Below are 25,247 nucleotides of genomic sequence, written 5' to 3'. Positions count from 1 at the left end.
AAGTAAAAACAGTGATGGCAAAATAACTCAAATACTTTAAGTAAAAGTAGTGATATCCCAACAATACTACTATATTACCAGTAAACCCTTAACAAGATTTAGCATCAAAATATAGTTATAATATAATTATCAGTATTAGCTGTCATGCGGAACACATTTCTGAGTATTATACTATTGTATATATTACAGTATTGATATAAGCATGTTGATGCTGGTCGAGATGAGGCAAATTTTAACTAATTTATATGCTGCTAGGTAGTTTAATCTATAAAAATGAGCAGTAATTGTTAATCGTATTTTATCTAAAATCTGGATCTGCAAGGTAATCAGCAACTAGAGATGTCAAATAAATGTAGTGGAGTACAAAGTACAATATACTTGAGTAGAAGTACAAGGTAGTAGAAGTACCTCAAAATTATACTTAAGCACAGTACTTTTACTTAGTAAATGTACTTTGTCTCTGAATAAAACATATATTTTTGATATAATATAAAGTCAGACAGTATACAGCAGTGGTTCTCAACAGGCTGCGAAATGATGACGGATGTAGAAAATAAGAAAAACGGAAAGTCTGCTACACAATATTATGTACCATTGTTTTTTGTTTGATCTTGTGAAAACGTAGTAGTTTTACTTCCTCAGATCTCCAAAAATGATTCATGAAATGAAAGAAGGAAGAAAAAAAGGTCTCACATCTTACTACATGGACCCTACTGGGGGATGCTAGAAGGCATTGCTTCTTTTTAAGTGGTCACACTCAAAAACAGTTGGGAACAGTGTTTTGCTATGTTGCAGGTGTTGTGTCTTGTCTTGGCCTGTAGATGGCAGTGGTGACACTGTAAGTTGAGTTTAAAGCATCAGAACTGTGCAGTGCAATGCATTTAGTCCTTCTCTCATTTCCTTAATAACTCCAGTACAACTCATATTACCATCTCATCCCACTGTTCATTCTATTAATGTTTAAGCTCATGGGGCGCTGCAGTGTTGTCGCCATGGCAGCAACCTCTGATGCCCTCTTGACAAGCTAATCAGCGTTCCCAAGAAGTAGGGAATTAATTTACACGTTTCTCACAAATATTAAATCCATTCACAGACTTTATGGTTTTATGTCAGTGATGGTGTGTGTATGCAGATGATCTCCAGACTATGGATGTAATTATACAGGCTCATCTGGCACGACTGGGAGAATATAAATCTACAGCAGTGGTAGTTAATGACATTCTGGACAGATATCTCTGGCTCACAGATGTGCATTAGGAGCCTTTACTGTGGTGTGTGTGGTGTCCCCAAGCAAGATTCCTCTACCGGATCATTTTGCTACAGTGAAATGACCACAAATGCTTTTATTAAGTTTCTCTTATGAAAATACGATAGGGAAGGCTCTGCACCGGGCAGTAAATGTTTAATTATTTCCTGTGAATGAGGATATTTTTATGGGCTGAATAAAAGCATCTGGTGTAATAATCCAGCTGAACAGGCTGCGCAGGTTGAAACCCTGGTCATGATATCTGTAAATCTCCCCCAGTCCTGAGCCTAGAGCTAAGCGTTATGTTTGCAAAAATCCTGAAATTAAAAAAGTACAAGCTCTCTGTTCTTAGTCAGGATGAGGGAAGTTGTAGTAGATTTTCTTCTACCGCTTTGCAGATTCTCGCAAATTCCTCCTGGATCTGTGCGTAGACCACTTTCTGACCTCGCCTTGAAGGTAAAGCACTCACAGTGGTTGGAAAGACTTGGATTTAGCACATACATGTGGTGGCTATTACCCACATGCTACTAGACATGTGTAGGCTGTAAAAAGTGTGTCTGAAAGCAGGATTCATATATGCTAAAAGTGATGAGTGGTACGGCACCTCTGACCCCAACATGGAGCTGTTTATCTCCCATTTACAATACCTTATCCTCCAGCACTTTGCAGGGAATTTTGTCCCCCAGAGAATCTACAGTTGCAGCATCACATCTCTGTGGGGATTATTGTGACCTTTATGTTCTTGTCTAAAACCCCATACTTATGAAATCAATCATCTCCGTAGCCTTGCTGCTCCTCTGACTTTTTCCGACTTGGTTTTGGGCTTTGCAGCGTGTTTGCAGAATGTTTATTTTTTCTTCCTGTGTTTGTTTGTTTGTTTACATGTGTGATTACCAGAGACCGACATAAGACCCTGCAAACTTCCATTCGCACACACACACAAAAGCTCAAAAAACACACTTACTCTCGTCTTTTATTTATCTGTTTATGGTATTACTCATATACAGATAAGAAAAACAAACATTCTCTGCAGCTTTGTGACAATGATTTTTCAGATAGTAGTGTTTTTTTAATTCAATCCATGATCCCAGCCAAATTTAGAGATACAGGATATTCATTGGACAGCAATGATATGTGTGGTATATTAAAAGATTATATTTAAATACCGAAGTCTTGAAATTACACCTGCTATTGACAGCCAACGTTATTTGTTACCATTGTGTTGAATAAGGTGATGTGCCGTGTGTGTGGGTGTATATGTGTGTGCACGTGCTTGCATCTGTGCATGCAAACAAAGTCCAAACACAGGAGCATGTGACAGCCTGCATTCCTCCATCATCTGTCAGCGCATGTCAGCGGAGAACACACACATTCTAGATTTCCACGTCAGCCGACATCAACACATAAATAGAATCAAAGTCAATGCACGCTGATTACCATGGTGATGTTGTTATGGCGACCAATCAAAGGGAGAGGTGAGCTGATGGGTGGCTGTGTGCTCAGACTCTCTACTCCCCAAAATGCGCAGTCGGTAGAAAGCTGAAAACGAGCTGCGAGGTGGATTACTGCCTGGAGGTGATTGCAGAGAAAATCTTAAAGAGTGTGTTTATCACTCCTGCTTGAAGACTTGAGCTGTTTAGTCTCAGCTCAGCTTGTTATGAGATTAAAACAGACAAAAACTGTTTCCATCACTGTATGTGTGTGTATTTGTGGGCCTGTATCACCTCCCTATGTACTACAGTCAATTAACTTCTTTAAAAGCCTCTAATTTCATAACGGAGCCTGTTGTGCTTGGCCGTCCGTATTCAAGGCCCAGCTGGGGTCACAAGATTCCTTTCCGGTGTACAATTTATCAGGTTGCCAGCGACAAACAGAGCCGAGAGCCTCGCCATCGGTTCACTTAACATAATATTACATACCTCAGTTGCCATGACAGCCACGGTGTTTGTCTGTGAGTCTGTGATGCTAAACGGCTGCAGGTGTAAAGTGAAGCAGCAGCCAGCTATTATTTGAGTGCTGCTTTCAGCTGAAACCTGAGACCAGAAACAGTGTAAAACAGGGTTGTCATTAACATATTATCTCAGGTTTCTGCTGAGTGTATATTTGTGCTTAAGTGATGACATCTGGAGAGCAGGGAGGCAGATCATGTTTAAGTCAGTGAATGCCAACTTTTTTCAGTCACATTAGCGTAATAACGTATTTTATCCACAGTCATTGGTTTCATGTTGCTGCACCTTCCACAAATCCACTGAACCAGACGTTTTCTGACAGCTGGTCCAACATTTCACCCATCAGAACAAAGTTTCACACCACCACTTCAATGGCACAGCTTGAGGAAAAGACGACACCTGGCTAAAACTAGTGTATGAAAACCTGTGGTTCCATAACGTGTGACTCGAGAAACTTTTCAGCCGCTTCTTCCAAGGGAGGGGGAAAAAGGCAATAATACCACCCAGCCCCTAAAAGTGCTCTGCTCTTTCTCAGAGGAAAACAAAACGTCTGGCAATACAGTAAGTGACAAAAGGGGCGTTTAATTGCGTTTATGAGTAGATATTTCCATATGTGTATTTTTCTCCTCCTCAGCTTTTGTTCCATGCTGCTTGTGGGTGGAGGTACAGTCCAGATGAAATGGCTCAGCTAGGAGATATGTCCCAATCATGAAGATGGCTATTCCTGAAGAAACATTTAATATTTTGATCCACTGAATCATTTTACAGAATGACCCTGAGTGGGGCCTTATTCATTTCACATGTAGCGAGGGCTGCACTTTCTAATTAGAAATATATTCCCTTTTTATGTGCACCACTAATTAGAATACTTGGTAGTTCAAGCACAAGAGCACAGGGAGACAGTGTGTGTGCATTTTGGGAACAGCAGTTGTTGAAATGATGGCCCTCCTGAGCTAAATCTCCCAGGAGTTGGAGATTGTGGGAAAACACATGTTGTTGTCTACGTTCCTGACACAGAGTGGGGGGGGGCATGTTTAAGCTTAAGGACAAGAAAGTTGAAACAAAGTCACTACCAAGAGATACAGGAGAGTGTGAGTGTCTGTGTGTGTGTGTGCAAGACAAAAAGACAGACATGAACATACTGGAGTTGTTTTTCAGTGTGAGTGAGTGCATGCATATATGCATAAGCCTGCGTGACAGTTTGTGATGTTTTCAGCTGGACTGTGTGTCGTGTGTAGTTTCCTCTGGGCACGCTGAAAGCTCCAGGATGCATCTAAAAATACCACGGGCCCGAGAGAAAAGTGAGGACGGGAAACCAGTTTACAGAAGCGTAAAAGAGGAACTCAGGGCTCCTTCAGAAGACAGCAGCCCAGGAGGGAAGCCTGCAGACAAGAGTCACACTGTGGCCTGGAGGGGGAAGGATTTCCCCTTATTCTCTTCTCTGCATATTGCCTTTGATATTAGCAAAACAGCTGAATAAGAAATTTAACAAAGATGAGGATCCCCTCCTTTCTGTTTTGTGGTGTTACATTGGAGTTACACACAGCGTCAAGCCCAAATGTGCCTCCTGCTCTGTGTATGTTGGCATTGAGGGTTGCACTAATCCAGGGTGGTACTGTACACTCATTAAGGTCGTTTCCGTCTATTTACTGAATTAAAAACAGGTTTTCTGGAAGATGTAGATACAGGGGCAGACTTGTAAACGAATCGTGAAGAGATGAGGAGGAGGGAGATGAGGAGGAGGAGGAGGAGGAGGGGGCGGGTAGTTGGGAGGAGGAGGGAATCCAGATGGGAAGGAGCAGCATCGGCGCCGCAGGAGAGAGATAGAGAGGAGAGACAGACTGTGGAGGAGAAGACGCAAAGCCTCATCTCTGCCTGGAGATGAAAGAGACTTTTAACTGAACAATCGGATTTCACTTGGTGCCACCATGTATTTCGGTATGTAAGCGATGCATTAAATGCTTTTAATCTCAAAAGAGTTTTTTGTTGTTGTTGTTGTTGTTGGTGATAATAAGGCGGAGGAGTCACTTGTTGCTATGTTGAATTGGATTCGAGCTTTATTGAAGTCGGTCACCTGCTCAGCGGAGGCAGTGATAGTGCAGCTTATCCAATGCGTCTCTCGGAAATGAAAAGCCCAGATCATGGTCTGTGTGGTTTAATTAAGAGTCTTTTAATCGCGCTTGACTCTCCATTACTCCTCATGTAACATAACAGCAGCGCAAAGGGCGAATTGTTCAATCACAAGAGAGCTGACATACAGATATAGTAGAATAGCTCACAGAAACAGAGAAGATTATTTACTTTACTGTGGTTTCATACACGCATGCTTTTAGCCACTGTTGAATTCCTCACAGTATACATGTCTTACAGGTTTATAAACTAATACTGTAGACTAAATGGATAAATTAAGACCAATTATCACTGCTTTATAACGTTATTGAAATGATACTGCATGATGGCCAGTTAACATTTCAGGTATGTGTGTGTGTCATCTCGTCCACGTGTTTCTTGTATCTCCTAAATTCTTCAGTCATTTCACAAAAGGGCATGGACACGGGGGGGATAGGGGGCTGTGGGGTGGCAGCCCCCTCTGCTGGCCAGAGTAAAACACACTGGAAATATTATTTTACCTTTTTAAACAACAAATTTAACAGTTTTGCTTGTTGCATTATCCTGTTGTGGTTCAATTATGAAATATATAGTCAGTTTGAAGGATTAATAAACCTTAACCTCAGCTGAAAGTTCAGAGGAGTTGGTAAATAATATGATTATAGCAAATGAATGCCGCACAGTTGGCTATATGGAAAAAGAAGACACAGCTGATGCTTTTATTTTGTTGAACGGACTCTCTTTGCCGCCGCCGCGCACCGGCGAACCGGCGCTGAGTCTCCCGGTGGGAGGAGCGGCGCGGGGGAGGGTGTGGCGATATCAAGAGCTGCCCTCCATAATATTTGGTGAAGTCACACCTAGGGTACATAAACTCAACTAAAATCAGGCAAAGCCCTTCATGTTCCGTTAGTCTACCCTCTTTCACTTTACAATCCCCAACCAGCTGGCACGTAACACACACACACACACAAAATATTATAAAGCCATTAATGACAGCTAGACAGAATAAAGATGAGTGATTCCTACTGCCGTCTGACTGGAGTGATTCTGCGCATTGTCACTAGATCCGCTGATTACATTTAGTGCAACAATCAAGCAACAGACTGTTGCGAAATAACCACTGTGCTGCTGTGCACGTCAAACTGGTCGGTTATGGTTAATACTTCTACAGATTCAGGCGTGTTGGATACTGACACGTTGAAAACAGTTCACACAGATCCATTGTGGATCACTTAAAACTATAACAACTCCCTTAAGTTCTGTCACTTCTCCTGAGAGGTCTCCACCCAGAATATGCGTCATTTCAGTGTTATTTTAAAAATCCAAGTTTATTTACAGATAAAAAAGGCAATTTATTTGTTCCAAGATTGTGGGGTTGTGAATTAGTTTAGCGTGTAAAAGAGTAAAATCTAACTGGGTCTAAAATAATTTCAGCAGAAAAACATGCAACACGTTGAATTAACCGAATTGTGTGGATCATTGTGATGACAAATCGCGGACTGTTACGCACAGACATCACGATGACCTTAGAATCATTAACAGGCCCTGAAAAGTTAATTCAACTAAAAAGAGACATCATCTGCTCTCGGTCGTATATTTCAGCTGCTGTATTCATGTAAAACTCTGCAGGTCCCAGACAACAAGAAGTCTGCTCTGAGCAAAACTCTCAAACAAGATTCCCAAACTGTCAGAGAGAGCGATAGTGAATGTGATTGGTCATGATGATCCTAGCCTCTAACACACAAATATATAGTTTATGATAAGGCATTCTGGTCCCACTCTGTGTCAAAGTGCTCCACAGGCGAGTCTGGCCAAGAAATTACCAAAAGTGCGTTTGGCACACTCCTTACGCACCAGGGCAGGACGCACCTGACTGTGATCTGCGCGGGGTTCACGACAACAGAGCCCTCGGTGTCCTGTTGCGCCCACAGAGCCGCAGCTAGCCCGCTATCTGCTTGTGGAGGCAAGGGGATAAAAAAGAAGTCTGTGCAGAGAAAATACAGACAGCTGCTGACAGATGAGACAGACGATCTGAAACATGACGCATCATTAATAGCACGTTGAATAAAATACCACAAAGTAAGTGGTGTGTTCAGCCTGTGTGCTTAAGATTGTTTTCTTTTCAGCTCTGCAGATTTGACCAAGTCAGCAGCAGCTGAGCTTGTTGCAGGTTTAAAATATCCTCAATCACATGGATCATTTTTGCATCAAGTCAGTAATTGAATAAACAAAACTATATATATTCACTACATACATGTCAAGGATATAGAAATACATCTAGTCAACCCTGTCTTCTCATCCACATCACACCTTATCTCCTCTCTGGGGAAATAATCTTTTTCCATTCCATCCCTGGCAATCTTCTGCAGATATGTCCAGAAATCCAGCATTCACTGTGTCCAACAGGGACTTCTAATGATGTGAAAGATGGTTAGGAACTTTCCACCTCTATGAGTAAAAAAATAATTCCTGTGGGGTCTCTCTGCTGGCTGTGTGTGTACTGGAAACTCATTCCAAAGATTTGCCCTTTTACAGTACCTACATACATGGCATGAAATTGAAAAGCATAATCTGGGTTGGTTTTAGATGTAGCACACTGCCTACTAATCTACAGTAATTTTGTATCAGGTTCAACAGTTTTAACAATAGTGTGTAAAAATGCAAAATGCAGTGTAAATACACAGTTTTAGTGGTGGTTGAGTTTGGGTGAGAAAACAACTTGTGAATTTTGAAAGGTGTGGTTACTGAATGCAGTTAGTGTCGACTCAGTATTGAAAAATGTATGCAAACAATCGTACAACAAATTGTAATACACTTGTGCACCTAAACTATTCTGCGTGTGCATGTATCCAGGGCAGCCCTGCATTCAAAAGGAAAATACTGAGGTCAAATACACTTAACATTGTGCGCGCACACACACACGTACACACATGACTTAAGCTAGTTAAAGGCAATCAGAGTAATGGCAGAGCGGATGGGTGTGTTGTGATTTTGATTATGATGATTACACATGCAGGCTGGTCCTGAATCAAACTGTAATCAAGCTCAGAGAACATGCAAACTAGCAAACAAGCTTCCATAATCAAAAGTCAGCAGCACAAACAAGACGCTTATCACACAGCACTTTTAGTAACGGCCTCATTGAACCAGGAATGTGTGTGCGTGTCATGGTGCAAGTGTGTGAGTTTAATTTTGATATAATAATGTGTTTTGTAATGTGGGTGATTGTTTGTGTGTGTGTGCGTGTGTGCATACACCCTGCCCATAGCTGTGGTTCTGCACCTGTGTAGAGTATCTGATTGATCTTCAGTGTCCCCCTGTCTTTGTCTGTGTCTGTGTGTCTGTATCTGTGTGTGTAAAAGCCCATTTGGCACGATGAGTAGACCTGACACAGCCTGATGGTCCTATATTTAAAGAAAGCCACATATCAAGTATGATAAGCTTTTAAGTGTGTCCATTCAGTGTTCTACAGCTGAACTGATGAGTTAATGAATCAATTAGTCAGAAAATTAACCAGGCAGAACGATTTCGACAGTTCATTAATGACTGAAGTCATTTTTAAAGCAAATATGCCAAACATCTACTGGTTCCAGCTTCTCAAATGTGAATATTTGCTAGTTTTCTTAGTTCTATATAATAGTATATATATATATGAAAGCAAGACATTTGATGACATCACCTTGGAAACTGGGAATATTTCTTCACTGTTTTGTGGTATTTTATAGACAATTAGGTGATTGGCATATTAATTAATAATGACAATAATCATGATTTGCAGCCCTAATTAGTTCTGATTTTATAAATCTTAACAAGATGTCGAAAGAATCAAATAGTAATTCTACACGTTGATGCAATTATCATCAGTGGTGGAGGAGCATACTTGACTTATGTAAATGTACAGAATTATTATCACTTAAATATAAAAAGTAGGAAAAGATCAGCCTGTGCAGAATATATATCATATTATCGGAATATTATTTCGGATTTTATTTCTGGATTTATGTGTCAGCAGCTTTTACTTGTTAAATATATAACAGTGTATCATGTTTTATAAAATCATCAGATGTTTTGTATGTACGATCTCTATCTGCAAAGAATGTAAGATAAAGTTTAATCTGAGTGAAGCTGTACTTTATTTCATTTCTTATTTGTCTAATAGGCTCCAGAATATGTTTTGTCAATTCATGACACCAAATTTTGTTAATTTTTTTATACAAAAAAAGTACAAAGAACACTAATCAACACTGGCATTTAACAATAGCTTCTGACACAAAACTGATGGCATTAAAAGAATCCTACGTAATAAAGTTGCAGGGAAAATAAGGGGAAAAAACTGGAGGAAATGTTTCTTTGTTCTGACAATCTTCAACAAACAGACAAGTTTTTGAGCACAAAAACTTTGGAGCACAGAACGTCTTCATCTAGTTTTCTCTGGTGTATTAGCTTTCACCATCACCATATTATTACTTCTAATAGGAATCACCTCATCTCAAATGAGTCATTCCTCCATATGTTTATCTTTCTACCTGTCTCCTCCCCGCCGTGCTGTCTCCTAGGTAATGTCTGTCACAGTGTTCTGCCGCCGCTGGCTCGTCCCATGCTGGGCAGGACGCAGCCCTCCCCGGACGCAAAGCCCCTCCTCCCCTTCCACCTGCTGCCTGGATTCACTGACGTGAGTACTGTCAGTCATCGTGGTTGTCATGGAAATCACGCTCTCACACCAACTGTACGCTTCTACCTCTTTTCAAATAACCAAAAAAACCCTCAGTTGTTCACATTATCATCCTGCATTTCTGCTGCAAGTGGAGGAGTTGATTTCATGGAGTAGTCTGTGTGCGTGGAGTTTATTTTTTTAAAAGACACAGATGCATGAGCGAGCTGCCCACACCTTTCCAAATATACCACCTCTGATGCAGAGAGCCGTGACATTTCCACACAACCTGAGGAGGGTGGGGGGTTGGTGGAGCTGATTCCTTGGTATTCCTCACGCAGCGTTTTGTCTGCCCCGGTGTTTGGGAAGGGTGAAGGTGGAGAGAACTAACGCTGGCCAAGACCAAACCCCAAAGAGAGTTATTGTGTCAGGCAGGGCTGACGCTGACGTCTGGTTTACAGGGGAATCGTGCTGTATGTCTTAATATACTCCCTAGCTGTATGATGTATGAAATCATTTTTCCTGCCTGGATCAATGTAGCATGAATAATGAAGCTCGACTACAAAGCTGAGATGTATTTACCGGCTGTAAAAAACACAAGCACAAGCACAATGAAATGAAGCCAAGAAAACATGATGTGGGTTTTTTTTTTTTTTTGCTCTTACACTCCCGCCAATACCGAACCAATTACAAAACCTCAACTTGAAACGAAGCACCCATCTCTAAACTGTAATGCGCTCTTAGATGGGAGATAAATTGAGTGTTTAAAAGAAAGAGAGCATTGCGTGTCTGCTTTTGCTGCACTGTTAGTGTTCAGTGAAGTAAATGTATTCTGTGTGTGTGTGTGTGTGTGGTGTATGTGTGTGTTTAAGCTCTCCCTCTCTGTCAAAAAGCCAACCTGCCACATGAGGAGAAATCAGACATAGTTCTGGGTCTCCTCTCTTCAGTCTTCTCATCCATCTCTTCCACTTTCCTGCGCCGCTCTTGCTCCATCGCCCTCGTCACTTCAACTCTACTCTCTCGTATTTTCCACTTTGTCTCCTGCTGTCATCCTCCCCATCCCTCACCCCTCTTGTGAGCTTTTTTCCCTTCTCTGCACCACTTTGTCCACCAACCCTCCTCTCTCCCTCTCTTTCTTTTTTTTATCTCTCCATCTTTTACCACAAATAATCAAAATCAGAATGCATCACTTTCCTCTTGGCTTGCTCGTGGTGAACGACCTTCCCACTCAAGTCAGAAAAGCTGTCTCACTCATAATTTACCACAGGTTGTAAGATTTCTTTGAGTATCTCACATCACCTTCTCACTGCTGAGTCACATACCCTCTCACCTATTTATAACTCTCTTCTTTCTTTCATTTTATTCCATTTCTAACACTTCTCCCACTCTGCAGTTGCAAGAATATTGCCAGTCCTGTAAAAAGTCACTGACCTTTACAACGCTCGCTATTGGCTGGGTGTAATTATGGAGATTTATGGCTTTTAATTCTTTTTTCTACAATGATGCTGGAAAGGAGCATTGGCTACATGCCTGAAATAAAAATGCAACATGGATATCGAAAGCACCTTCTGCCGCCTCTACAGACTTAGGACTCAAATAAACTTTTTGTCTATAAAATGTCTATTTTAATATATATGATTTCCCAGAGCCTAACATAACATACCCAGTGAGTCCAAAGCGCCCAAATATTCGGTTTATTGCCAAGTAGGACAAAAAAAGCAGTAAATCTTCCTACTGGAGGCAGTGGAGGCAGAGAATTTTTGGCATTTTTTGCTTTAAAAGAAATTACTGGAATAATCGACTATCAAAGTAGTCTGATTAATTTTCTCTAAGTTTCTGTAAGTTCTGTAAATTTTCAGTTGTTTCTGAGGTTTTGTTTTAAATATCGTTCAACAGAAACCTATGGTTGCATTTAATATGGAAAATAACCAAAGCAGGAACGGAAAGGGACATCATGAAGTTTTGTCTCAATTATCCAACAATTTGTCTGCAAACTGGAAAGCTCACCAAAGTGTAAAGGGAATCTTCTCTCTCCTCTGATTTGAACCTGTGGGTGTAAAATAAGTGGGCAGCTGAACTCTAGCTGCCTGCCTTTCCTCCTGGAATGTGTGTTTTATGTGTGGGTTTGTTGCGTGTCTGTCTGTCTGTCTGTGTGTGTGTGTGTGTGTATAAGCCTGCATTTTCTTGTGAATGTAGATGATCTGTGTGCCGGGCTCTGTAAAGTGTTTGTTTGCTGCCCACATGTGGGTTGTCATGGCTACAGGGTCGTCACACGTGTGTGTGTGTGGATGTTTGTCGTGAGCCGGGGACTTCACTGGCTAGTTTTGGCTTGAAGCTCTTTTTTTTAATGAAAACAATACAGTGCTTTTGTTGCCAAGCAAATAATAATTTAAATGACAAAGATCCAAAAGCAGCAGCTCATTCATCATAGCCCACCCCCCCTTATTTTAGGTCCTCGACGTCATGCACTCACACATAGCTGTCATGCTGGTACACAATGTAAATCCAGGAACATTCATCATTATAAATGTTGGGGCTCTTGACTGCACTCCAGGTAAAAGTCTGCTTCATTTCACTTGGCCATATGTTTCAGCCATAACTCACTCCATGAAGCTGAGTGTATCTGACACGCCGCCACTGCTGAGTGTGAGGAGGTGAGAGAGAATGTGCTGATTAATACTGAAGCTATGTGGTGAATGTCATGTCTTTATTTACTGTATCCACTGAATTTACTGCTTTTATTACTTGTAATGTCATAATAAGCAGCATGGGTAGAGGCAGCAGTGGATAAGGTTGAAGGAGACAGATTCGATTCAGCAGGTAATGTGTAGTGTGGGTGTGTGCAGACGAAAGAAAGAAAGAGGCAATGAGTAAGAAGAGCAAAATGACTTTGCCACAGGTGCTAGTTCACCCCAGAGCACGGAACAGGAGTGAAGGGGTAAGAGGGTGAGTCCAGTGGGAGGCAGGAAGGTGACTTTGATCAGATGGAGAGAGTTCAGAGGGGAGCAGATGGAGGGGTGAAGTGAGGAATGTGTGATGGGAGGTCAGATGGTGATGCAGGAGCCTTGGGGCTGAGGAAGGAGGGAGACGGGCTTTTACAGACTTTAAAATGTTCATTCAGAGAAACATAAAAACCATGCTCACATTCTCATAAATGTTTTAACATTAATGTGGCCATGTTGTTATTGATTTGTTACATTACACATTTTTACGGTTATTGCAGACGTCAAGTTAATGATCTCTTAATTTTTGTAGTTTTATTATTTGTATTTTGAATATAGATGAAGGAACTATATTTGTTTTTATATGTGTTTGCTTGGGTTTATGCAGCAAACAGCTGCAGGGAAACAGGGAGAGATAAGAGACCAATGACTGCAGAGATGCATTCCAGTGGAGCCGCCTGGAGTGATGATCAAAGAAAAAAAACACACACACACACACACACACACACGCATACACATACACATACTCAGGCACCCACACACACACTCACTCACTTACAAACAGATTCTGTCGTGTTCGGAACGTCTGAGGAGAAAATAATTCATCTCTTCATCTCTCCAGTGCAGTGCTATATGTTCCCAGGGCTTACAGAACTAGTTGGCTGACCCATAATAACTCATAAAGTTTTACGTCACCTCCAGTCAGATTTCCATAAAGCCTCCCTGGTTGTGGCTAGTTATATGGCTCCCTACATTTCATCACTGGTAATAGGTTTGTTTTGCTCCACAAAGCCCAGTTGGGTTTTATTGCGCTGAGCATATGTGCTCATTAAACATTCCAGTAGGTAATGTCCAGAGGTGCACATCACTGTGTGGTCAGATACTGGTATAGTTATTGTGCACACGTACACACAAACATGCAAAGACATGGGGGAGGTTTACCGCCTGTTCCTTATACGAATAAATAAACCCAGTCTTGGGGTAAAATGTCCTTTCTAAGTTTCTTTTTAGTTGTTTTTTTGTGTGTTCATGTTACAGGACAACACGACACAACACGACACAACACAACACAACACAACACAACACAACACATGATTTCAAATTGCCTCCTGCTACCATCAGCAGGAGGATCTGTGTCATGGAGTCTGGGTGAGGTGAGGTTTTCAGTGTGAAGCTCTCACCCCCTGTTGGTTTGAAAGGTGGCTGTAAAAGGTTTATAGTTTGCTCCATCTTGGAGAGCGGAGGCTGTGGTCAGGTGGGATTCATGGTGGTCACACTAGATTCACGTAGTAGCATGTTTTTTTGTGGAAGATAAAGTGATGATGTGTGAACGTGTGTGTGTTGTCTTCATGCATGACTGGGTGCCAGACAGACTACCCCCACCTCTAACCTGAGATATTATAAATCTGTGGTTTCCTGAGAGCAGCATATTACTTTGCAGACAGCGTGTCATTTACACCTCAGGTGATCACTTTCACTACCTACTCAGTCTTGTCTTTCACAACCCTTAACCAGTCGTGACCTTCGCGCTACCCCACTCCTTTGTTTCAGATGGATCACGTCCATAAAGCTCTGATTGGCCCAAGCTTCGGGCTAATCTCGCCGCTGAAGAGAAAGGCCAGCTCCTGCGGAGTCTGTCGACTGCGGTTCAACTCTGAGGTGGGTGTTGTCCTGTGGGAAAGACACACTTTTAATTGTTTTTCTTTCAGGGTGCTTTTATTTCTCACACACACCCTTACGTGACAGTTGAACAGGCTGAAGAGACCTGCCCTTATTTGGTTGGTTTACTGGTTCAGAGGGTTTACAGCTGCCTCATTTAATAATTGAGTAAAATGTGCACACCTCTGATATTTGACCTTTGTAGAGCATTGATTTTTTAATTGTGCTTATGACAGAATGACTCATAAACAAGAACCGTTTTGTGCTGAACTGCAATGCAATGTGTAGCAAAGGAATCAGAAAATATACTGTATACAGAAAATATAAAACAAAGGATGCATGCAGCATTTTCATCAGGAACGTTACAGACTTTAAATTTACTTGTTGCCAGGCTTAGTCTATATATTAAAACATCAGCATTTTTATTTATTTGCGAGTATTGTGGCTTAAAATCCAAACATTGTCAGGTTCACATATAATAATTGTGTCCAAACTATGTAACTGTCTAAGCTCATACCTTCTTGTTTGCTACTGTGTACACAGGCGCAGGCTTCTTCCCATTATAGCGGCACCAAACACGCGAAAAGGCTGAAAGCTCTGGACGCCCCAGATTCAAAGATCAGGACCTCCGAACTGGTCTCCAAGGAAACAACATCGCAAATCCTCTTGTCACCCTGCTCACAGCCCTCCAGCTATGACACAACATCAGGAGGTGTGTGTCTCTGCAGGCACGCATACTTCCCCTGTGTATGTGTGTGCGTGTGTGTGTTTAGACATCAAATGTATGACAGCGTAAGATATATGAATGTACGGCTCAAACCTACTTTTCCCAGTCACGACTTTAACTCTTTGATGTGATAAACCTCCTACTGCTTTGGGTTTCACAGTAAAGAGATTAAAGGTTGAGCATTACTCTCTGCTCCTTCTTCATGTCTACATCTCCTGACCTCCTCAGCAGCCTCCTGAGATCAAAAACACAAAGAAAATGCTTTAAATATGATCCGTGGGTAACTGTATAGTGTGTATACATGTGTTTATATGTGTGCCAGTCCTGATGTGCTACTTTTGCATGTGTGTGGGCGGCGAGGAATGAAAATAATACATCGCTGCAAGCTAAAAAGCAACAAGATTGAAAAATTGTACTTGACGTTTCCGATATGAGAGTTGTTTGTAAGAATGAGTGATTATTTCCAGTTTGGAGTTAGTTTGAGTGAAGTGGATGAGACGGCAGGAGAGCTCTCTGAAGATTACTTCAGCAAACAGCCTCACTGGCCTCTAAGAGTGGGGAATCAATGGTAACAAACAGACACCCACTCAGCTAGGCAGAGCTAATCATTGTTATTAGCGAAGAGTGAATCTGTAAATCTGTACACGCTCCTCCGGGGAACCTCTTCGAGTCAGTCGCACAAAAGCTAACAGAGGCAAATCATCTCTGTACAGAACTGTTCGTTTAAGTGCTGGGAGGCAGATCCTATGGGAAATCATTGATTATTAGTGCAATTAGAGAGGTTGATAGAGCTCATAATCACCTGTAGCCTGGTGAATTTTTATCTCTGTCTATGTCACAAAATTGTTTTATTGTAAGTAGTAAGGTGGAAAAATGTGTTTGTCTCCTAATCGCCTGACTCTCTCACACTACTTAGGCTGGCTCATTAACGTAGCATCATTCTACTTCTTCAGAACCCTCGGCCCCAAACCCTACCTCAGAGGCGGCACCATCGAGCAGCGGTCCCTCTGAAACTGTGAAAGCACCCTCCGACGCCTCCCTCTCACCCAGCCCGAGGACACCAGAGAAAGAGACACCAAGAGACGGAGAGTTGGATGTGGCTCCAGACGGCGAAACAGAGGAAGAGAAAGCAATACGTCTTCTCTACTGCTCCCTTTGCAAGGTGGCCGTGAACTCTGCCTCCCAGCTGCAGGCCCACAACAGTGGTGAGCTGTGAACTGCGTGTCGCAAGCTTAGCCTGTTCGTACTGTGTTTGATACTCTGCTGACTTGACTTTCTATCCGCTCAGGCACCAAGCACAAGACGATGCTGGAGGCGAGAAGCGGTGATGGAGCCATCAAGTCTTTCCCGAGGACGGGGGTCAAGGCCAAGTTGGTAGCGCCGTCGGAGCTGTCAACTGGGCTCCAGAACAAAACTTTCCATTGTGAGATCTGCGATGTGCATGTGAACTCAGAGACTCAACTCAAACAGGTTAGTTGTAGAAAATGTCTCAGAAACAGTCCAGTGCAAGGCTTTTAGTTTAATTCAGACCAATTTTAGGCATCAGTGGAGATATGTGATGGGAATCCCCAAATGTCAGACGTCAGACTGCGATATTTGGCACTGACGCCCCTGGGTTACTGAGGAAAAATCGTAATTCTTGATTTTTCTAAATTTTGTGCAAATTGTTCCTCGTGTATAAGTCTGTTGATGTTCGGCATAAATGGAAATTCCGAACATGTTCTGATGAAAAGGAGCTACAGTGTAGAGCCATTCAGGTGCACCATTAGTACAATATAGAAACACACTGTGTAATAGTCTCCCTGAGGAGAAAAGGCTTTGTTGATTGTGTAATTTAGGTGAGATTGAAGACAAAAACAAGATTCAACTTTATTGTCATTACACAAAGTACTAGTATTAGACAACAAAATGCAGTCAAGCATCTAACCAGAAGTGCAAAGCAGAGAAGTGCAGAATAATTTGCATATGTACAGGGATATATATATATAAAAAAAAATTATATATATATATGAATATACTAGCAGGAGATAGATGTTAGTGTGTGGAGGTGATCATTTTATCTACCTAATAACAATGGTAGTTTTGTCCATTTGTTCCCAAACTACGGGTCGGTTCGCCCCCAAAGTATCACAAGATAAATCTGAGGGGTCATGAGATGATTAATGGGAGAGGAAAGAAGAGAAAACAAAGCTCTGGTACACAAATTTATATTTATTTTTTTGGACTGTGCTAATCTTGCTTACTGGATAATTTTACCTCTTTTTGAAACAAACTGATCACATTTGTTACTGGTTAGTGTGGTTAGAATGTGAAGCTATGAAAAGGTCAGCTGTCACAGAGGGGAGCTGGTCAAAGGCATCGACAGAGCCATCATCGCTCTACCCATAATGCTTTACAGAAAGAGCCACTCAGGACCATGCATATCTTATTCCAAATCACAGCGTGAACATCTCACACCTGTCGCTGCAGGTGAGTTAAAATCACAGATCCCTCGAGGTAATGAGCACAAAGCTACTTAGCCGAGTCTATTTCAGTGAGCATCTGAGTACGGAGTTAGCATCTCAGTTCATGATATTAATGCACAGCATTGGTCTTCATAACTGACTGTTTAAAAGTTAACTTTGGACAGGTGCTCCTGAATATTTAGCAGTTCACCGCTGACTGTGTGCCGTGCTGGCCGTAGCCATCTGTTTGTGACTGTCAATCAAATCAAAAAGATTTCCAAACCAACCCCTCATGAATATTTTGAATCTCAAAGTCGGAGCCAACAAATTATCAACATTCAGCCGGAATTGTCAAAATAGGAACTTTGATTAGGCTTGCTTTAATTTCCTCTTTGCTGATTATTCAAATTTCCAAACAAAAGGTTTTGTGCTGCTTACGTCTGGCTTCATTATTTTCTGTGTGTTTATTAGTTTCTCTCCTCCCCTGCAGCACATCAGCAGTCGGAGACACAAGGATAGAGCAGCAGGTAAACCAGCCAAGCCAAAGTTCAGCCCCTACACTCCCACCCAGCGTCACCAGAGTTTCCAGGCAGTAAGTACTGTTGCTTAATTTACTTTCATCCCTCATTATTGTGTTTGTGTAGATGAGTTAGCTCTCTAAATCTTCTTCCAGAAAGCTCCACTCCCTACTTCCAGTGAGACAAATCGTCAACGATACGGGTTGGAGAATCTCATGTCTGAAATGTTTTAAATCCTAGGATGTTGTTGTAAGAGGGAGAGGGCAAATTACATTAGAAAGGAGGGCAGATTTATGATAAGATTGTTTGGCAGTAACTGGGATAGCGTGGCCAAGCAGCTACTAAGACTTTATCTCCTTCTCTGGTTTCCTACTTAAACTGCTCAACAACAACAGCAACAAAACCCCCTGATTGCAATTGTTTTCTCTCTTCAGATTCGTCTGGCTCTACAGAAGAACCAAGACCTCACCAAACCTCTGGCCTCGTGTCTCCTGCAGCGTCAACTCTCCGTTGCAGCTGCCATGGCAACACTGCCCTCCTTCTCTCTCCGCCCTGCCTCAAACTCCAGCCCCGCCCTGTTTCCGAGTCAGCCCCTTCCCCAGGCGCTGCTGCAACCGGCCCCTGGACCCATCTGTTCGGCACACACACCGGTTCTGTTCTCCCCCTACTGACCCCGCCGAGGTCTCAATCAGCTCTGAACTACAGCTAAAAAGCAGACCTGAGACCTGAACAAGACGTGATATAAGACAGTGCTCACTATACTCCACATAACAACAGATACCGTTGGTGTCATGGACCAGGACTGCAGATTGTTTTCCTGGGACCAAAACCACGAGGCCGGTTGGGATGCTGGAAGTACAAAGCAGTAACTGAGCGAGTGTTTTCTGATGTGAGCGTGTGTGTGAGTGTGTGCGCAGATATAGCCATCACAGAGGTACAACTTTTAATATGTTTGCTGCACTTCTGCTTCATTCCTCCAGTAATAAGTGTTATAGATGCTAATGATCTATATGACAATAAAGAAAGTCCCTCTTAAAACGGATAGTTTCATTCAGTATAGATATAAGGAAGATGCATCATGGTGAACATCCATGATGACTATAACTGTGTGTTTGGTGTGCAGATATGCATATAGGTATGAATGCCATACAGAGCATGCTTGACTGAAGATGTTTATTATTTTCCAATAAACAATAGCTGTGGATACTCATATTTGGTTCCTTTGTTACCCTACTGAGTTTGAATCTACATAGGATCATTGGAGTAAATGACTCTTAACACACTGCTCCAAAATGTGCATTTTATTTAATAAATAAGTGCAATATCATTTCATGGTGTTTATCAGATACATCTTTGTTCCAACTGTTATGTGCTATGACAAACATCTATGTCAGTGTTTTCAGCTCCTTGCGTACGTGTTCACTGCCAGAAATGTAGACACGCCGAAATGCAGCCAGACATTGCCTCCTCCCAAACCCATAACTCTCTGCATTCAGACACTGACCTAAGCCTTTTTTCATCCTCCTTTTCTACTTAACAGCACGCAAAGAAATCTTTCCTTAGTCTGTACTCAGGTATTTCCCTAAAAAACAAAACGAAAAGGACACATCCATTGCCTTTATTTAGCTTCAGAAGACATTTTTTCCAACTATTTATTACTTAAGAGTACAGATAAACCTTTTGCCTGTATCCCCTCCAGCTTCATTCTCTGAGATAAATCAAAGCAGGAATGTTCTGTCTGACTTCATTGTCTGTCTTGTTGATGAGGTTTACCACACTGCAGCCTCGAGCAATGTGCAGCTCATTTTGGTAAGCTTATGTGTTTTAGAAGAAGTTCATTTTATTCTAAAGTTATAGAGAGAGTGTGTACTGCTGTTTCAGTACAGGCACTGATCTGTTGTAGGTTTACTGTAGATGCATCTCAAACAGAATTTGTCTCGCTCTCGTTTTTTGACGTTACTCATGACTACATTGGTGTGATCACTGATGGGATTCCATGCTGATGTTATCTGGGCGAGTTGTTTTAACCTTTCTCAGAGGTCAAATTCTGAACTCACTCTATCAGGTCAGTGGCTGTGATAGCTGCTTTTTCAACTTTCTTTGACCTCTCCTTATTTTCTCTCTTTCATCAGACAACTGACACCAAACTGGATTAATTAGCTAGATATTTTTTGCTTCTGCCTCCCGCAGCCACTCCAAAGTAAATAATTCCACAGGCCAATTCAGGGAATTATCATCCAATCAGTCATTGCCTTCTGATTCTCCCAGTTGTCACAGCAGTCATTATTATTATTATTAATTGTCATGGGTGATGATTGTGAACATCTGTGTGTGGGATGCTCAATTCTCCACAGGCTGTCGGAATCCAGACCTCCTCTGGCCCCTTAACTCCCTGGCTCATTCTCTCTCCAGCCTTCACTGCCTTTTCTTCTCCACTTTTTGTCATCTTTCTTTCGTTATCTCATAATACGTCTACTGCTACTCCCTCTCTCCACCGCCTCTCTGCCTCTGACTCCGCTATCGAATTCACGGCACACGCACGCACAAACATATGTCAGCTCAACAAAAGCCTTACTTGGCATCCAGGGGATTTTTCATTCTCTGCTACCTGGAGAGAGTACAAAGGTACAAAGTGGAGTTGTGCATGCCATGTGAGGGCAGCTTTGCTTGCTGTACGCATAGAAAAAAAAGACTATAATAAGCACTTGGCATGAGGATGCAGCATTTAGACTTCTGCACATTGCACTTTAATTCAAATCATAAAACAAAGGTGGTCATGGATAAATGCAAAGAGACTTCGACCAACAGAAATGAGGGAAGGAAAAAAAAAGATTTTATGGAACTAAACTGGAAAATAAAACTTGAAATACAGTTGCAATCTGTGTTCTCAACCCAAAACCTTCTTTACAAACCATTTTTTAAAGTCTGCATTCAAATGAGTGCTGTAAAAATGAAGTCAAATAGGGAAAATCTTGAAGCTATAAACTACATCATAGAGTAGACTATATGAAATACCAAAAAGGCATTATTGCTTTTAGGACAGAAGAAAAAGTTGATACAACAGGTGATTAAAACAATAGTTCAGCATTTTGAGAAAAACACTTCTTGCCAAGCGTCAGATGAGAAGGTTGAGCTGGAGCCAGCAGTCAGTTAGCTTAGCTTAGCATAAGACTGGAAAGAGAATACACAGCTAGCATGGCTCTGTTCAGAGGGAATACAATCTGCCTACCATGCATAAGTCTCCTCTAAAGCTCAAAACACGTTACATCTAATTTGCCTAATCCATAACAGAAATTGTTTTACAGAGGGTAAACTAAGCTCAGCTAACTAGCTGCTGGCGAATAAGAGTATTTCCCAAAATGTCAAACTACTCCGTTAAAAGCCAAGCCAAAGATTTATTTGTGAGGCAAGCCGTTAAGGTGTTAATTTAGGGATCTGATAGTTAGTATTTCCCCCTTTATGACTGGCCCATCCAGAGACTTCACAGTATGCTATGCTATTGTACATCTAAAAAGGTTGGCACTCCTACACCACAAGACCTGTACAAGCTGCTTAGGAGCTGTGTTTCTCTCTGGCTCTAGTGGGCACAGACAAAAGGTGAGTGGGCAGAGGGGAGCCGTGGCACAAGCGCCATCTGCCCGGGGTCAATGACACACGCTTCCACAGTTGTCCAGAGCTTTAAAGTTGAAAGTTCAGACACAGTCATCAATTCCAGTTCTCTTTAAGTAACAATTGTTGCCCTTGCAGCTCCAGACAGGATTTGTTTAGTCCCTGTGAGCTTTTCCGGTCCTGCGGAGGCAGTGCAGCAGTATGGCATGGAGCAACAGATCAGTAAACGGAGGGGATGTTGGCTGTGAAGTAAATGGCTCAGTGGGGTGTTCAAGAGCAGGCTGTAAGGCATAATGACCAAGCTGCTCCCCACAGAGAGTCGATTGTGTGTCTGGGGCTCAGTGCTGCTGTTGTCTGGATTCAAAGGGATGTGATGGTTAAGGAAAGCTTCTCCAGTTTGGTTTGTTAGGAATGCAGCGCGAAATGGTTTCCTCGCTTTTTAGGTGGGAAAAAAAGTGCATAAGTTAAAAGTCACTTCGCCAATATTGAAACACACAACATTGCTATCCCCAGTTATCCCCTCTTCTTAATTAAATGAGTAATTGTGTTACAATGTGGATTTGAGAGGCCATTTGAGGCCCTGACTCTTAATTCTAACACTGATTGGCAACCGGACCACAGCTAGTGTTGTGCTTACTGAAATTTAATACAAACATGGGTACCTGCTGTTCTTTAGTTTCTTAGTGACCCCTGTGATTTGGAAAGGAAGTTTCAATTAAGGCTAACAGGAAATTTGGGAGAGTAAGTTCACGATAATGGTTAAAATGATATTGTTTAATGTATTTTTTTTTCTTTGGATGCTTGGTTTGGAGTGATATTATTGATGATAATATAGGTATTAATTGTGTTGGTTTGTTGGTAGTTCACTTAGTGCCACGTAGTCTCCTGCATCTTTGCGAGGATCACAATGGAGATAAGTCTTTACTTTGTTATCCTTGACATTGATGTCCTTCTTCTTAATGTCAACTAGACTAAACTTTTAAAAAATGATAATGCTGTAGGTGGCTTCCTGTTTATCTGTTCTACAGTTTCCCATCAATTTAAGCTCCATAAAACAAGCCATAATCTGATTTCCTAAGCTAAATTTCTGTCTTAAAGGTAGCTTTTGGGGTTGATTACACAACCTGTGTTATGATTTCATTACCATAAATTGTGAGTATGGCACCATACGCACATTTTCCATATTAAAAAGTAGGGCTGTGTTTGCTTGGCCCCAGCTGAGGCGAGTGCACAGATTAGGGCTAATACTTTTCATCTGGTAGAGGAGCAGATGATCTTTTCATTGGCCAGTCAGACTGTCTGGACAGCGATGGGTGAATTAGACAACTGACTGGACAGAGATGAGTTTGTGATCTCTTAATATCAGTGCATCACGTCATTAGATAAATACACTTGTATTAGCTACTGTTGCACTAAAAAGGCAATGTATTCCTCTGTGTTGATGTCTGTAGTCATCTGTTCTTTGTATCTACACATGCTCTAATTTCTCTTGCTGCCACAATGCACACTGCATTTTTTAAAATCAGTATCTCTGATTCTCTTTCTCCTGTACCTGTGATAATATGTTTTTCTCTCTCTGCATCTGACACATGGATAGTCAGAGGTGGCATGAAATGACGGTTTGATGGATTTGTCCATTAAAGCACACTGAGCTAAAACCTGTGGAGTCCCTCTGGCTGTCTATCTGTTTCTCACCCTCCTTCTCTCTCTCTCTTTTTCTTTTTAATGCAGACTCGAAAAAACGCTCTCACACACAAAACGCACCACTCACTATTTCCCTGCCTTCCCTAAGGCAACAGCTGTAACATTTACTTGCTTTTAGAAAGAATAATACACCTTTTAGGTAAACAGAAGTGATCTTATTATTAAAACAGTGAGTCATTATAGGTCTGTATGGCTCACTTAGTGACAGAGCACTCATACCTCCAACACTTACTCAGGCACCTAACCCATACTAAAAGTACACATCTGTTAAACAAAAAACAACTTATAATGTTAGCTGCAGTTTAGGTGGGATTTTCAACTGTAATAAAATCTTATTAATTCTGTTTGTAATAAAGCTTAACTGCTACATATCCTTGCATACGCAATATGGAAATAATCCCACTGAGAACATGCAAAGCGCCAAATATTTGTGAGAAAAGTCAGCTAAATCAAGCCCTGCCTGCATGCTTTACTTGAAGGTCTCGCCCGAAACTACAGGCTTGTTTCACAGCTGAGGCTCCCCGCTGAAGTAATTTGTTTTCAGTGGGTGACACTGACAACACCCAAGCTTTACCAAACGCTTTCTGTAGCCTCAATATGCCATTCAGTTGGCTGTCATGGACACTTTCTTGGATCCTCACTGACAGAAGCTCAAAATGGATGTTACATTAGCTGCAGTGCCATACAGGAAAGGTGCAAGTTCCTTCCCCGCACCCTGCCAAGTAAGACATGCCTGTTTGACTTTGAGTTGGGAAAGTAAATGACATCATGTATTCAGTGTAATCCAATATTTGCAGAACATTTATTGAGCAAAACCTGAGAAGGAAGGAATGGGTACTTATGCAAGAGCAGTAGCTTTAAGAAAGTAGTGGGTATGAAGGCATTATGCGAGTATATAGGCCCTAATGTAAAGAAAAGAATAAGTAAAAACAAGATAGAAGGCTGGACACTTGAGCATAGTGTCATAAGACTTACTAGTTCAAATTAAAAATGTGCATTCATATAATAATTGACTTTCTGTGTAATCTATTTTTGAAAGAGCCTCAAGAGTTTCAGAAAAACCTCAAGGAATATAAGATAACACAATTATCAGCTCTATCCACATGCAGCAGAGCACTTCGCAGAGCACCCAAGCTCTTATCTTCTGCAGTCAATTATAAATACTCAATTAGCCATTTAGAGGGGCTGAATGAGCCTGACCCTTGATGAGTATTAATCTAATTTCCATTTATAAAGACATTTACTGTACCTCCGCTCCCCAGTGGTGAATGTTCTCCACTTTGCTTTGTTTGTTTCCTGCAGACAAACAGACAGACAGACAGACAGACAGACAGGGAAATGGTGAAAAGAGGCTGATTGAAACGGAAAGGATTATAATTAGCTATCTGGCGCGCTGTGTGGTAGTCCACTGTTTAGTCTCTGAGGATCAGAATATGCAGACGAACCAAGAATACCAAATCAGCTACATCTCACCTGCAGGGAAGTGTGATTTATTTTCTGCTATACATTAGCGCCATCTAGCGAACGGCGCTTTTACTTGCAGGAAATGACGTCGTCTCAAATCCGACCAATCAACAGCCGCGGCTCAAAATTCGAACGTCAACTCTCCGAGAGACAGATAACGTTGAGATAAAATGGATTATTTTGCTGCCTAATTGAAGCATTTTGTCGAAGCGATCATTTACATAC

At 41.6% G+C, this 25,247-nt stretch overlaps 1 protein-coding gene across 1 annotated transcript; it reads left to right on the top strand.

The window, feature by feature from the left end:
- Window positions 1–5,003: 5,003 nt before the first annotated feature.
- LOC118342315 (zinc finger protein 385D-like) lies at window positions 5,004–19,525 on the top strand. The gene is made up of 8 exons (XM_035680806.1): window positions 5,004–5,133; window positions 9,861–9,976; window positions 14,449–14,556; window positions 15,100–15,268; window positions 16,237–16,488; window positions 16,572–16,753; window positions 18,218–18,319; window positions 18,680–19,525. The coding sequence occupies exons 1-8, from the start codon at window positions 5,124–5,126 to the stop codon at window positions 18,914–18,916; spliced, it is 1,176 nt and encodes a 391-aa protein (XP_035536699.1). The 5' UTR covers window positions 5,004–5,123; the 3' UTR covers window positions 18,917–19,525.
- Window positions 19,526–25,247: the final 5,722 nt, after the last annotated feature.

This window comes from Morone saxatilis, unplaced genomic scaffold (assembly GCF_004916995.1).
Source record: "Morone saxatilis isolate NCDOM2014 unplaced genomic scaffold, NCSU_SB_2.0 Contig9, whole genome shotgun sequence".
NCBI classification, from domain to species: Eukaryota; Metazoa; Chordata; class Actinopteri; family Moronidae; genus Morone; species Morone saxatilis.
Note: the sequence above shows the minus strand (reverse complement) of the source record. Positions and strands in the feature narration are given on the sequence as shown.

Bases quoted from the DNA above. Each gene is read 5' to 3' on its own strand.
- LOC118342315 (XM_035680806.1), top strand. The intron at 9,977-14,448 runs GTGAGTACTGTC...CCTTTGTTTCAG, and splicing joins TGCTGCCTGGATTCACTGAC to ATGGATCACGTCCATAAAGC. The intron at 16,489-16,571 runs GTGAGCTGTGAA...CTATCCGCTCAG, and splicing joins GCTGCAGGCCCACAACAGTG to GCACCAAGCACAAGACGATG.